The 12,966-nt window shown below is 42.8% G+C and overlaps 1 protein-coding gene across 4 annotated transcripts in view; it reads right to left on the bottom strand.

Annotated features, from left to right (window-relative positions):
- Cemip2 (cell migration inducing hyaluronidase 2) overlaps nucleotides 1-12,966 on the bottom strand; it is an 81,999-nt gene that overhangs the window by 43,740 nt on the left and 25,293 nt on the right. For all 4 annotated transcript variants that reach the window (XM_038323797.1, XM_038323813.1, XM_038323805.1 and 1 more), the window contains 5 exons: nucleotides 7,095-7,283; nucleotides 5,120-5,289; nucleotides 2,730-2,939; nucleotides 2,265-2,470; nucleotides 2,062-2,131 (listed from right to left, as the gene is read on the bottom strand). In XM_038323797.1, coding sequence (XP_038179725.1) covers nucleotides 2,062-2,131; nucleotides 2,265-2,470; nucleotides 2,730-2,939; nucleotides 5,120-5,289; nucleotides 7,095-7,283 — 845 coding nt within the window. The remainder of the gene's footprint in view (nucleotides 1-2,061; nucleotides 2,132-2,264; nucleotides 2,471-2,729; nucleotides 2,940-5,119; nucleotides 5,290-7,094; nucleotides 7,284-12,966) is intronic.

Genomic DNA, 12,966 nt, shown 5'->3' with positions numbered 1-12,966 from the left:
GGTGCTGTCTCTCAGTGTGGACCCTGTCTGTTTTACTGAAGGACTACTGGCCCTAACAGCAGATCAGTTTAAAAGTGAGACATGAAAACAGAAATAAAAGTTCTTATTAATTTCATTCCCATTTTTTACATTTTATAACTGAATTAATAATCAGCCCAAAGTGAAGGATAAATTCACACCATGGAATGGTGATAAAGCAGCGTTTTAAAACTTATACAGTATAAAAAGATATTGGTTCAAATTCAGTATGTATTTATTTAGTGCTCACTACGTGGTTATGTGTAATAAGACTATTGTCGAGTAATTCACAATCTAATGGAGAAGAAAAGGTAACTAAGATATGGCACATGCAGTATACTAAAGTGTATACTAAAGTCCTTCAGGGACACAGAGGAAACACGGAGTGTGGAAAGTACACATACCTACACACCCAACTGACTGTAATGTCAACATTTTTCCATGATCAAAGTTTACAAATGGGTCTTCATAAAACAAACTATCCTGAAAGAACCGTTGGCCACCTCAACATTTTGGATGCAATTCAGACAGCAGAAGAAAACTTAATGGGGCTGGAGAAAAGGCTTGAGACCATACCCCTGCAAGCAGAGGGCAATGGCAGTCCTCCCAAGATGCCATGGGTTTGGGGGGGAGAGATGTACAGGCACCCAGCAGCAGTTTGTTGTTAGCCACTGTCATGTCTAAAGAGGCGATGACAGCTTTGTAAAGGCAATGGTAAGGTACAATGAAATGGCTTCTCCTACTCTGCGAGAAGAAGGCCCTGACAAATGTTGTCTTTACTGAAGCAGTTTTCCTAAAGAGAAGAGAGAAAATTCCAGAATGACCAGAAGAACATGCCTGAGACACATTCGTTATTCTCGCTCAAGATCAGGAGGGCGTCTCACAGACTTGCCCCAGGCTTCTGTGGGCAACTGCTCTCCTCTGAGGTCCCAGCTTCTGGCAAAGCTAAAAGGAAGCAGCGTTCTGGCTGCTGACTTAAAGCAGGCAAGGCTACAGGCTTGCCTCTCGGTCCTAACTTTCCAGTAAGAAATGCTGGGCACAAACCCACACGAGCTCCTCGGGTACTGGACAGAGAACGAAGGAATAGAAATAAGAAATCATCGACTGTCAAAAGACAGTCTTCAAATGTCAGAGTCCTTCGGGTTACATTTCATGTTTTCAGAACATCACAGATGCAGGTTCAGTGGTTCCACAGTGATGCCTGTATTCTGTTTGCTCAAGGAAACACTCCCGTTAGCTCCTGTCTTTACAGAAGCCTCAGAAATGGTTTTACACATTTCCAGCCCTTTTAACATGTTAAACAACTACGATGCGTACATACCGATGTTTACATGTTACCGGATGTTCACAGATCTACACCCTAACTTCCAGCCCAGTTACAGTCTTGATAGTTTTGTTAAAAATTCATTTGTATAAATCAGTAATTTTGAACTACACTCAACTGTAAGGATAAATTAACCTGTGTTTACCACTGGGACAATCTCTACCATGTAAAAATAATGGTTTTTTTCTCATAGAAATTGTTTTCCTGAGTGTATATAAACCTATCCGTCTGTCTTAAACAAATAGTAGCTGAGGTTTTAGCTGTTTTATCATGATGTCCCTGAAAGAAACTAGCCCTTGCACTTACCAAAAAGATGTGTTCTTTGACCAGAATGACAGAGTAGTCTACACACTGTCTCATTCCAATGAGAACATGGGAAGGCTTCCCTTTTTCATGAGCACCAGAGTTGGAAGTGATGTGTTGCTTGTCCACCAAAGACGAAAACACGAGAAACCAGAAAGACCACATAGAGCACACTGTGAATCCCTCCTGGAGATGACACACTCCTAGACCAGCTCACCTGTGTTCTCTCATTGGTCTTCTGTCTAGACAGAAGCTCCTAGCTGTCAAGGATTTAGAGAAATGAGAATCACCTCGGTCAGCTCACTCTCAATAGACAAGCAGCACCAGAAGACCATATCACGCGTTCACCACAAACATCACTGTCATGGAAGCCAGCACAGTCGAAGCATGGAGACAGCCAAAACAGTGTAATTTACCTGTGAGCCTGCAGCTGCGTTATTGATCAGATGGTTGTTAGGGTGGGCAATCCAGAAAGTTGAAACAGCCCTGCAAGGCATTGTTGAAGGTGACTGAAACATTCTTCACCGAAACCTACCCCTTAAAATCTCCCCAGCAACAGTTTCCCCCAAAAGTCAAAGGGCTTGACCACCACCCAACTCACTGTCCAGTAATTACTCACATACAGTCTGTGGTAGGCACGGGCACGTAGTTTCCAAACACCCCGTCACGCATGATGGTGCACATGGAACTGTTCCTGTCCGTGGGGAGGAGAGTTCCTGGCTTGGTAAGAAGCCCCAGGTTATGGAACAAAATGTTTCTCTGTTCCACACCATCTTCCAAAAAGAAGCAATGACCTAGTGTGTCGAATCCAATGGTGTCTTTGATCTGCAGAAATGTAGGTGCATAAAGTCACTGGACACAGACTGCTTGGGGCTTCCGTAGAAAGTGATCATATAAGACAATTGTGGTTATTTAAGAAAAGACTAGGCTTCTACAGATGGAAAGACAGATTCTTCAGTAAGAGCAGGTTGAAGCACAGCCTGTGGTCAAACAGCTTACTTGTAGAAAATGGAGGCGTCGTGAGAATAAGGAGAGCTAACATTTCAATAACCGCTCCACGTCAGCACAATGCGAGGCTACTTACTAGCAAGCCACTGGTTCCATGCACAGTGATACACCTTGAAAAGCTATGGTGAATAGACAGGCCATCCACAGAGGCGGGATGTCTGTATCCGCCTTTAGAGTCTACGTCTCCGCACAGGTGAAAATGGACAGGATAGCGCCCCAGGTGCTGCTGGCCCATGTGTTTCATTTCCACGTAAGAAAGATGGACTGAAGTAAAATTCTTCTCTATCTATAAGGCAAAGTATTCCGAATCAAGTGGAATCCTTTCAGGACAGGAAAGAAGGAATAAGCATGCGTATATAGTATGTAAACAGAAGATGTCTACAGAGGAAATATCTTACAACATTTTGGGGGTTGGGGAGATGGATCAGTTGGTAGAATGTCTGCTATGGAAACGTAAGGGCTTGAGTCCAATCTCCAGCCCCATGTAAAGAGACAAGGGAGGGAGGTAAATGTCCGTGATTCCAGTACTGGGGAGGCAGATACAGGCAGTTTCAGGAGGCTTGCTGACCAGCCAGTCTAATAGGTGAGTCCTAGGTACCAATGAGACTCCATCTCAAAATCAAAGTGGATAACTCCTGAGAAACAACCCTTAAGAATGACTTCTGGCCTCCACAAACAGGCAGTGTACGTGTGAACACGCATATATACACACACGTACCCGCACCCCCACACAAGCATACATACACCAATAAAATAAGCACATTCATTTTCCTTTTATGTTTTACTAGAGCCTCACTTAATAACTGAGCACCTTAGGGGCTAGCAATGTAGCTCAGTCGTAGTGTTCAATTGCATTGTGGGAGGCCCCCAGTCGGATTCCCAGTACTGTGAAAGGGGAAAACCATAGTCAATGCTTCTTTGTACAGACTCAAGTTTCAAAGAGCCATGGGACTGACTTCTAATCGGAAATATGGAAAAATGAAACAGGGAAAATCATGCACTGCTTTCTAGGGGTGGGGGTGGGACAGGGTAGGATAGGGAGTTGTAGGGTGGGGCCGGGTTTGTTTTACTCCTCAGGCATTGCTATGTAGCCCTGGCTGGCCTGGCTGGTACTCAGTATGTAGCTCAGGCTGGCCTCATCATCATCTTTAGAGGAATCCTCCTACCTCAGCCTAGCAAGCCCTGGGATGACAGGTGTGCACCACTGCACCTACCTGCGTATTTTGTTCAAATCCACGTAAGACTCAACCGTGTCAGTAAGGCTACACATGATGAAGCCACCGCTAAACTAAAGGGGTCAGAACCTGAAGATCCACTTTGCCCCCCATAACCACAGACGAGAAAAAGATGAAAATTCCAACTGTGCTAATGGTGACTACTAAGTGTACACTGCTTTTCATCTTGACGCCAAGATGATTATTAAATCAGATCAGAGGCTCTCTATTTGGGTCATTCAGAGTCTTATTCCCTTTCATCTCTCTACCCTCCACCACAGCTTCTTAGCTACTGGATAGCTACTTATTTCTAACTCCTTACCAGTGTTCAGTTGGAAAAGCTCTTTTTCCCCTATGGGGAAATCTCCCCTGTGATGCGAAGCTGGAATACTCTCAATATCTTTAAGCACTGGGTCTTTCAACCACATAATTGAAAATAAAGCAGTAACTCTGCACCAGCATTTCTGAAGCCAGAGATTCAGAAGCAAAGCCAATAATCAAAGGCCACCCAACCCAGAAAGAGAGCTCAGACACTCGTAGCCAGATGTGGATCAGACCCCAAAACTGGCCACACAGAATACTGTCTGCCATAAGGTAACTGCTTGTTTTTCTCCAGAATAAAAATCTGCACACAATAAATTTTATAGAACCAGAGTTTGATTGTGCATATTAGTACTGTCGACCCTTTGGTAATATCAGCTTTTTAAGGAACCAGGAGATTCTGAGAAATTGCAGACCAAGTGCAACTTGGTGTTCTCTGTGAGACTGTGTAATTCATGATGTCTAACGTTAACAATTCTTCACAGAACAATTCTTAATGGATGAACTACAGCCCAGGCTACCTAAAGGCACAAAGTTCTTCGTGTGTGTGTGTGTGTGTGTGTGTGTGTGTGTGTGTGTGTGTGTGTGTTTAAGACAGGGTCTTACATAGTCCAGTACATTAGCCAAAGCTAGCCTTGAACTCCTTGATGCTTGATGTTCCTGGTTCAGCTTCTCAAGTTCTGGGATTATAGGTGTATACAACCACACCTTGCTCTCTTTTAGTTTCATTTGGTTTTGTTTTTAAACATTTTCTAATATTTAAAAAAGAATTACAATGTCTTTTCCATATCCATATATATGAATAACACCCACACAACACATATATACACACCCTGCCTAACTCCACCACTCAAAAGTTCCTTAGCAACTTAAACATGTCTCAGTACTTAGCTACTAGGCATCACAGAAGCCATCAAATCCTTTGACCAACCATCATGTGTCCTCCAAAGGTGTCATAATCGAAGAACTGGCACTGATTCTCGGCATAGCAGGAGGTCTCCATTTCTCCTTGGATCACAACGTTCCGGGTGAGAATTCCAACCTCAGCTCTCATGTCTATCCCGTCTATGATCTCACCGACATGCAGGAACTGCGGGGTCTCTGGTGATCCGGATGAAGGAAGGATAATGGGAGAACAAAGAAAAGAAGATGAGAAGCCACCCAGAAAAGCATTCTCCCTCATCTGACAATCTCAACACCTCAGAGATGACAGACGCCCAGAGGCAGGGATCTTACAGACTGTCAATCCACTGCTCGCCCAAAACCGGAACTCCTGCTGCTGCCCTCAGCCCCAGGCAGGGCCAGAGAGCTTGCTTCACCCTCTCTATCTAGCTCAGTCCTGCCATGGTTAGCACTAAAGGCATGGGACTGGCCTGACACCTTCTCCCTAAGTCTAGCCACCTGATGACCACAGGAAGAACCAAATGCCAGGGAATCTGAGAAATAAAGGTGTTTGCAGCTCTTGTTACAGGATGTCATGCTGTGCTTCCACCTCACACTGTGAGCCAGCATCTGCACACTAGCCAGTCTCTCTCTCTCTCTCTCTCTCTCTCTCTCTCTCTCTCTCTCTCTCTCTCTCTCTTTCTCACACACACACACACACACACACACACACACACACACATCTCTCTCCTGCTTACTGTCTTTTAAATAGCTACCTTTCCTGGAAATTTATAAGCAATTTCAAAAAAGTTTATTTTCTTCCTCTGATGTTTTTCTATTAAACTCAGGAAGGAGTGTGGGACTTTCCCCAGATAGTAATGATGGATAGTATCGCTGTAACTTGGGAGTTTCCTTTTTATTTCTGTGTGCCTGATATTATCAAAAAAGGGAAAAGTAGAAAACTGAATAAAACACAGAGGGAAAAAAAATGCCAACTCTAAACTAAGAATTCTACTTAACATTCTACTTACTAGTTTTCTAAAGCACAGTTTCAAACGTCAACATTCTTTACTCAAAAGCAAGCACATACTTTTTGAAGGGTGTCTGTAGCTTTTGCTCTGAGGCGTCACGGTATAATTGTGAGTACAGAGGTAAGAAAGCAATGGAAGGAAACAGCGTGCTAAAACCCAGAAGGGAAACACGGACCTTTGGGCAGGACCAGCGGGCAGAGGCAGGAGTGGGGATGAGGGCCTGGCACATGGCAGCCATTCTTTGCGCTCACAGCTCACAGTAAGCACCTCACAAGTCTGCTCTCTTCCAAAACCTGCACTACTCACAATCACAGCAGGAGAGGAAAGTCTCATCAAATTATCTTATCTGGTTCTATTTTAAATATGACTAACGATCTCTTTTCTTTTTTTAGTCAAGCAAGTAGAAATTCAAAGAATACTTTCTCTACTTAAGAGAGGCTGATATTAATGCCAGGCAGTGGTGATACATACCTTTAATCCTGGTGCTTGAGAGTCAGAGGCAGGAGATTCTCTGTGAGTTGGAGGCCAGCCTGGTCTACAAAGCAACAGTCCTAGTCTTTTTGGCAGCCAGGTCTACACAGAGAAACCCTGTCTTGAAAAAAAGAAAGAAAGAAAGAAAGAGAGAGAGAAAGAAAAAAAGAAAGAAAGAAAGAAAGAAGGGAGGGAGGGAGGACAGGCTAATATTAAAAATTAATTCCTTGTTAGTCAGGTTTACTAATACCTGACAAATAAATAAATAGTAAGAAACTAGGATGGACTTCAGAACACCAGTCTGCCCAGTGCTCATCCTTTCCTTTAATAAGGAAACGGAGACAGAGGAGCACCAATCACCTGCTCCGTCACACCCATGGTGGGAACACTGCCTGTAAGGGCAGCATTCTGTGTGTCACCCTCTGGAATCTCGCATTGGGTGCGCTTACCACTAAGCCCTTGAACAGGAATCAAAGACCAAGGAAAGAGTGTGTTCCTAAAGTCAAGTGAGGAGTCCAGTACCTTTAACTTTGACCTGAAAACGGCTGCACTCGGGACACGGGAGAAGAGTGAACTCCTCTGCTTGGTACATGGAATAGTCGGTGCTGGCAACCACAATTCGGTCTCCGGCTTCCCAGCTGCTAACATCATCCAACAGGTGAAGCTTCGCTCCATCTGCAATCTCCACCCGGAAACCCGAGAGAGAGATTCCTAAACAAACAAACAGGCATCAGGAGAAGTGCTTTCCAATGTACCTCAAGGCCCAGGAGTACCACTTTTGGTTATATACCCAAAGGATGCTCAATCATACCACAAGGCCATGTGCTCAACTATGATCATTGCAGCATTGTTTGTCCCAGCCAGAACCTGGAAACAACCTAAATGCCCCTCGACTGAAGAATGGAAAAGGAAAATGTGGTGCATTTACACAATGGAGTACTGCATAGCAGAAAAAAATAATGACATCTTGAAATTTGCAGGCAAATGGATGGGTCTAGAAATCATCATATTGAGTGAGGTAACACAGACCCAGAAAGACAAATATTATATTCATAAGTGGCTTTTAGACATAAAGCAAAGAAAAAATAGCCTACAATTCACAATCTCAGAGAACCCAGACAACAATGAGGACTCTAAAAGAGACATACATGGATCTAATGAACATGGGAAGTAGAAAAAGACAAGATCTCCCAGGAAAATTGGGAGCATGGGGACCATGAGAGAGGGTAGAAGGGGAGGGGAGAGGAAGTGAGGGGAGTGTAGAAAAACATATAGCTCAATAAAAATAATTAAAAAATAAAAAAGAAGTATTTTCTTTTAAAAAATATTTATTTATTTATTTATATTTATTATGTATGCAATATTCTGTCTGTGTGTATGTCTGCAGGCCAGAAGAGGGCACCAGACCTCATTACAGATGGTTGTGAGCCACCATGTGGTTGCTGAGAATTGAACTCAGAACCTTTGGAAGAGCAGGCAATGCTCTTAATCACTGAGCCATCTCTCCAGCCCCGAGAAGTATTTTCTTAAATAAATAACAAACAAGCAAATGAATGAATGAATGAATGAATGAATGAATACATGAGCACGTGTTCCTGAATTACAAATCAAAAACTAAAATAAGTACAATTCGGCCATTTTTCCCCTAATGCGAACCATGTACTAATTATTTGTCTCTAAATAATAAACATAAGAAAATATGGATTCTGGTCCCCAAAGGAAGAGAGCCCACACAATACCAGCCATGATACAAACTGTTATATCAGTAAACTATTCTTTAAAATTAGTCTGAAGATTCTCAGTGCTGACAGCCTTTGCTTACTTCCAGTATAGAACTGTAATACTGCCACACACCCTCGCCCCAAAGTAGTCACATGTACCAGGAACACATCACACTTGAACAGAAGCAGCCAGACACAGGAGAGGTCTGAAAGAAATGTCCAGTGGCTTTATTTGGTCCAGATCACCAGAAGCAACAGGACATCAGTGCCACCCTGTGCTAGGAATGAACGCATACTGCAAACATGCCTCATTGCTGGGCTTTGTGCATGCTTTAACCATTTCTTTCTAAAATTTATAAACAATGAAATCAGTTTCTCCAAGTTCTAGAGGCTGCAAGGATCCACGGTCTAGGCACCAATAAAGTCAGTAAAGGCTGGGCTCCTCTTGGACGCCACCTTCTCTCAGTTCCACATGGTGGAAGGGCAAACACAGTCCGCATTCTTTGCCTAGGATGAGTGTCTACTCTTGTTCACCAAACAAATTACTGTCTACCTCATTTATAAAATGTTGGGACACTCCTGGGGAAGAAGCCCAGTAAGTAGAACACCAGTCCAGCACACACACTGTGCCTGAATTTGGTCCCCCAGCACTGCAAACCGAGATGGCAAGACTTTAAAGACATCTGCGCCATCCTTGCTGGAAGTAACCTGTGCTCTGGGCTTGGGCAAGCACTGTTAGTACTTATACCTTCCTCATCCTTGCAAGGGGCTTTACGGCAGCAGGGTAAAGCCCCTCATGTACTCACTCACGACTCTCTCTTCTTCACAGTACAGGTCACAATTAGAGCCTGTCTGATTGACTGTGACCTTCGAGCACATGATTGTGACCTATCTGCCTTAACTCCTCTGGGGAATGACATACTGTAAATGATGGAAACTTCTGACTACCGATGGGTGGTATGGAAATTTGAAGGAGAATGGCCCGTGTGCTCAGACATCTGAATACTTGGTTCCCAGTTGCAGGAACTGTCTGGGAAAAACTAGGAGTGGAGGAAGTGTGTCATGGATTTTGAGCTTTCAAATGCCCATGCTATTAACAGTTTGCTCTCTCTGCCTCATGGTTGTATCAAGATGTGAACTCAGCTATTGCTCCCACCTGCTTGCCTGCTGCTACAGTCCCCACTAGGATGGTCACAGACTCAAACCCTCTGAAACTGTAAGCCCCAAAGTGATGTTTGACTTTTATAAATTGCCTTGGCCATGGCGGTTAATCATAACAATAAAATACTTATTTTTTTTTAGGCGGTCTCTCCTATACTTAGCCTTTGAAAAATCAAAGCTGGTATCTCACTGGGTAGAGAAATCCTAATCCACCATCTCTCTGGCTTACACAATGCAGTGTTGAAGCATTTACTGTTCCTACAATATCTGTCCTTTAAAAAATGTCATGAGCAAAAAGCTGCTCTCAGGGAAATGTGCATAGGATAGAAGACAGCTGCTTTACAAAATCGATAGATGAGAAAGATTCGCATTGGATAAATGCTTCTCCAGCATCATCTTAACCAGAAAGATGATGCTGATTCTCATGAACTGAAAAATATGGCTACTTGAGGTGGGAGGAAAAGAGACAGGAAATGTGGGCAAGAAACACGAACAATACGGTCTCACCATCTTAGTCGATAGCCAGATAAAGCCTAACCTGACCAAGTCATGAAGTCTGCCACTGGAGACCAATCGGCCCTGCCTGTGTATTTTCTGTAAAGTACACATGTGTATGCATACATGCAAATACAAGCATTCACACAAGTACCTAGTAAGCTTAGGGTACATTCTCAGTAAATTTCTTAGACTCATGTATACTAAGACAAATAACTCCAGAAATTATAATAGATTTTTATTTATAAAATTTTGTTTACAAATGAAAATGTTATAAATAAACAAAAAATTTTACTTATAACAGATTTTCATTTTCATATATCATATCCTTCCAAAAATAGAAATAGGACACTTAAGAACAAAGATCATCAGAAATCCTACCACAAATCATTACTCCAAAATTAAGGTTTTAATAAAATAAAATACTCCATAAATAGGAGTGATGATGAAATATTCAATTTTTTCACGTTAAATTTCAATACTTTTGTCCAAGATTCTATACTAAATAAATAACTTTTTATTTAAAAAGTCATTAGAATTTATTTCTCTTTAAAAAAAGTCAGAAAGGACTTGGGAACACTTTAGTGTTTGATAATTTCTCACTTTTTTCTAGGCTGAGGAAAAAACCCTGCCCACAACAATCTCTACCTGGCACTCCTCATTGACATCTAAAAGGAAGTGAGTTTAGTCTCCTGCTTCCTATGGAGAATTTCCACCCCTTCCAGAAAGCAAGAGTCACTGAGGAAGTCAGCCCATGGCAGATGGCAGGAGTTCCCACTTCTAGAAACAAGCAGCCAATGTGACGTGGAAATTAAGGTCCCTACACAGGAAGAGCTGACTCAACCCCTGCTGTAGTCGCCCCAGCCTGGAACTTTCCTGTAGACTGGGCTATTGCACACACACAGGACCAAACTCCAGCTAGGGCTGGTGTTTAACACCTGGGCCTGAGGCACTCTGGAGGCCGGGAGCAGGGCTGGGTCCAACTCTCCACCCATTGTAGGTACTTCTGCTCTTAAACCCACGTGGCTCAGAAGCAGTGAAGAGTTCTTGTCACATGTCAGAGATTCCATTTATTTAATTTTTTAAACATTTATTTATATGTATTTTTATTTTATGTGTATGAATATTTTGACTGCATGTATGTCTGTGTACCACATGTATGCCATGTCTACACGGGCCAGAAGAGAGCATGTCAGATCCTCTGGAACTGGCTTTACAGACAGTTGTAAATTGCCATGTGGGAGCCAGAAACTGAACACAGGTCTTCTGGAAGAGCACGGTTCTTTTAACCCTAAGCCATCTCTCTAGCCGTTCCCCCCATTTATTTGCTTTAAAACAGAACACTGTTTAATCACAATCATACAAAAGATTTTATTATGACCCAAGTCATATCTGTGGCAGCATCAGCATGTATTCAGTGCCTACATGTACTATGTTAAAACTTCACATGTGATACATATAGTATCCTTATCCTGTGTTTCTCTTCTTATCCACATTCTTCAAATGAGAAGACTAAGGTTTAGGAAGTGAATCCCATGTCTCTGATCAAAAGGAAGCAGAAGAACCAGAATGGGATCCCAGGCCTTCTATCAACAACTGTCCAAATTAATGAAAAATTGGTTTGGTTCACTGATGAGCAAACCTGGGCTGCAGATACAATAAGCATCTCTTAATTTTGCTCGGCTCACATTAATTTCATATCACACTTGCTTGGAAAGGCAGGGATTATAAAAAAGAGAGACAGGCAGGAGCCAATCTGTAACTAACGTGAAAAAAAAAAAAAGCCCTGGCAGCAAATGGGTAAATTAAAGAAATCTCAAAAAGCAGACAGCCCCAAATACCCAGTGTTAAGCTTTAGCCAAACAAATCACAGCAGCCTGGGCTACACAATGAGTGGCATGCAAGCCTGGGCCGTAGAGGGAGAGTCTGCTTAAAGAAAAACAAAGTTTTAAGGATTATTAAGACGTATATCTGAGATTACTAACTTTTTCCTGGTGCATTCCTAAAGGATGAGGTTCTAAAGACCATGGCAATGCAGAAGCAGACTCAGGCTGGCCAGAGGATCAGGTTCAAGGCTTTTGTCACTATTAGTGGCTACAGTGGTCATCATGTGGTCTTAGTATTATTTAGTGCTCCAAGGTGATAACCACTGCCATCCGAGAAGCCAAGCTTTCTATGGTCCCTCTGCAGAGAGGCTACTGAGCAACAAGACTGGCAAGTCCCATACTTCCATGCAAAGTTGTAGTCCGTTGTGGCTCTGTGTTGGTACAACTCACGCCTGCCCCCAGAGGCACCAGCATAGTCTCTGCTCCTGTGCCCAAGAAGCTACTGATGATGGCCAGTATTGATGACTGTTACACATCAGCCAGAGGCTGCACTTTACCTGGGCAACTTTGCCAAGGCCACCTTTGATGCCATCTCTAAAACCTACAGCTACCTGACCCCTGACCTCTGGAGAGAGACTGTGTTCACTAGGTCTCCTTATCAGGAGCATCTTATGAAAACCCACACCAGGGTCTCTGTTCAGAGGACCCAGGTTCCAGCTGTGGCTACCACATAAGGGTTTTTATACAAGAAAAGTTAAGTGAATTAAGTCTGTTAAAAAATAAATAAAAATAAAATTGAAAATCCTAGAATACTGTGAGCTGGAAAAAAATATTCTAAACAATATGGTTAAAATAATTTTTATGCTGCATTGCTCCTTTATTTTCCATTTGCCCATAAGATATTTAGATTATCAGAGGTGGGGCACTAAGTAACAGGGTGGGGATTTTCCCTCTGCAGGTGGCCAAAGGTAGCATTTACTGGCTCCTCTACATAAAGAGTCTAAGCAGATCATCACGTTCAATCACTGCGTACACCAACCAGATTGGCTCTGTTGGTCAAAGCCAAGAAACGAAGCTACTTCTATTACTTGTGTGGCTGTAATAAAAGACCCTGACAACAGCAATGTAAAGAAGGATTTGTTCCCTCACAGTCGGAGAGGATACTCCATCACAGTGGGGAACTCAAGGCAG

This window comes from Arvicola amphibius, chromosome 1 (genome assembly GCF_903992535.2).
Source record: "Arvicola amphibius chromosome 1, mArvAmp1.2, whole genome shotgun sequence".
NCBI classification, from domain to species: Eukaryota; Metazoa; Chordata; class Mammalia; order Rodentia; family Cricetidae; genus Arvicola; species Arvicola amphibius.
Note: the sequence above shows the minus strand (reverse complement) of the source record. Positions and strands in the feature narration are given on the sequence as shown.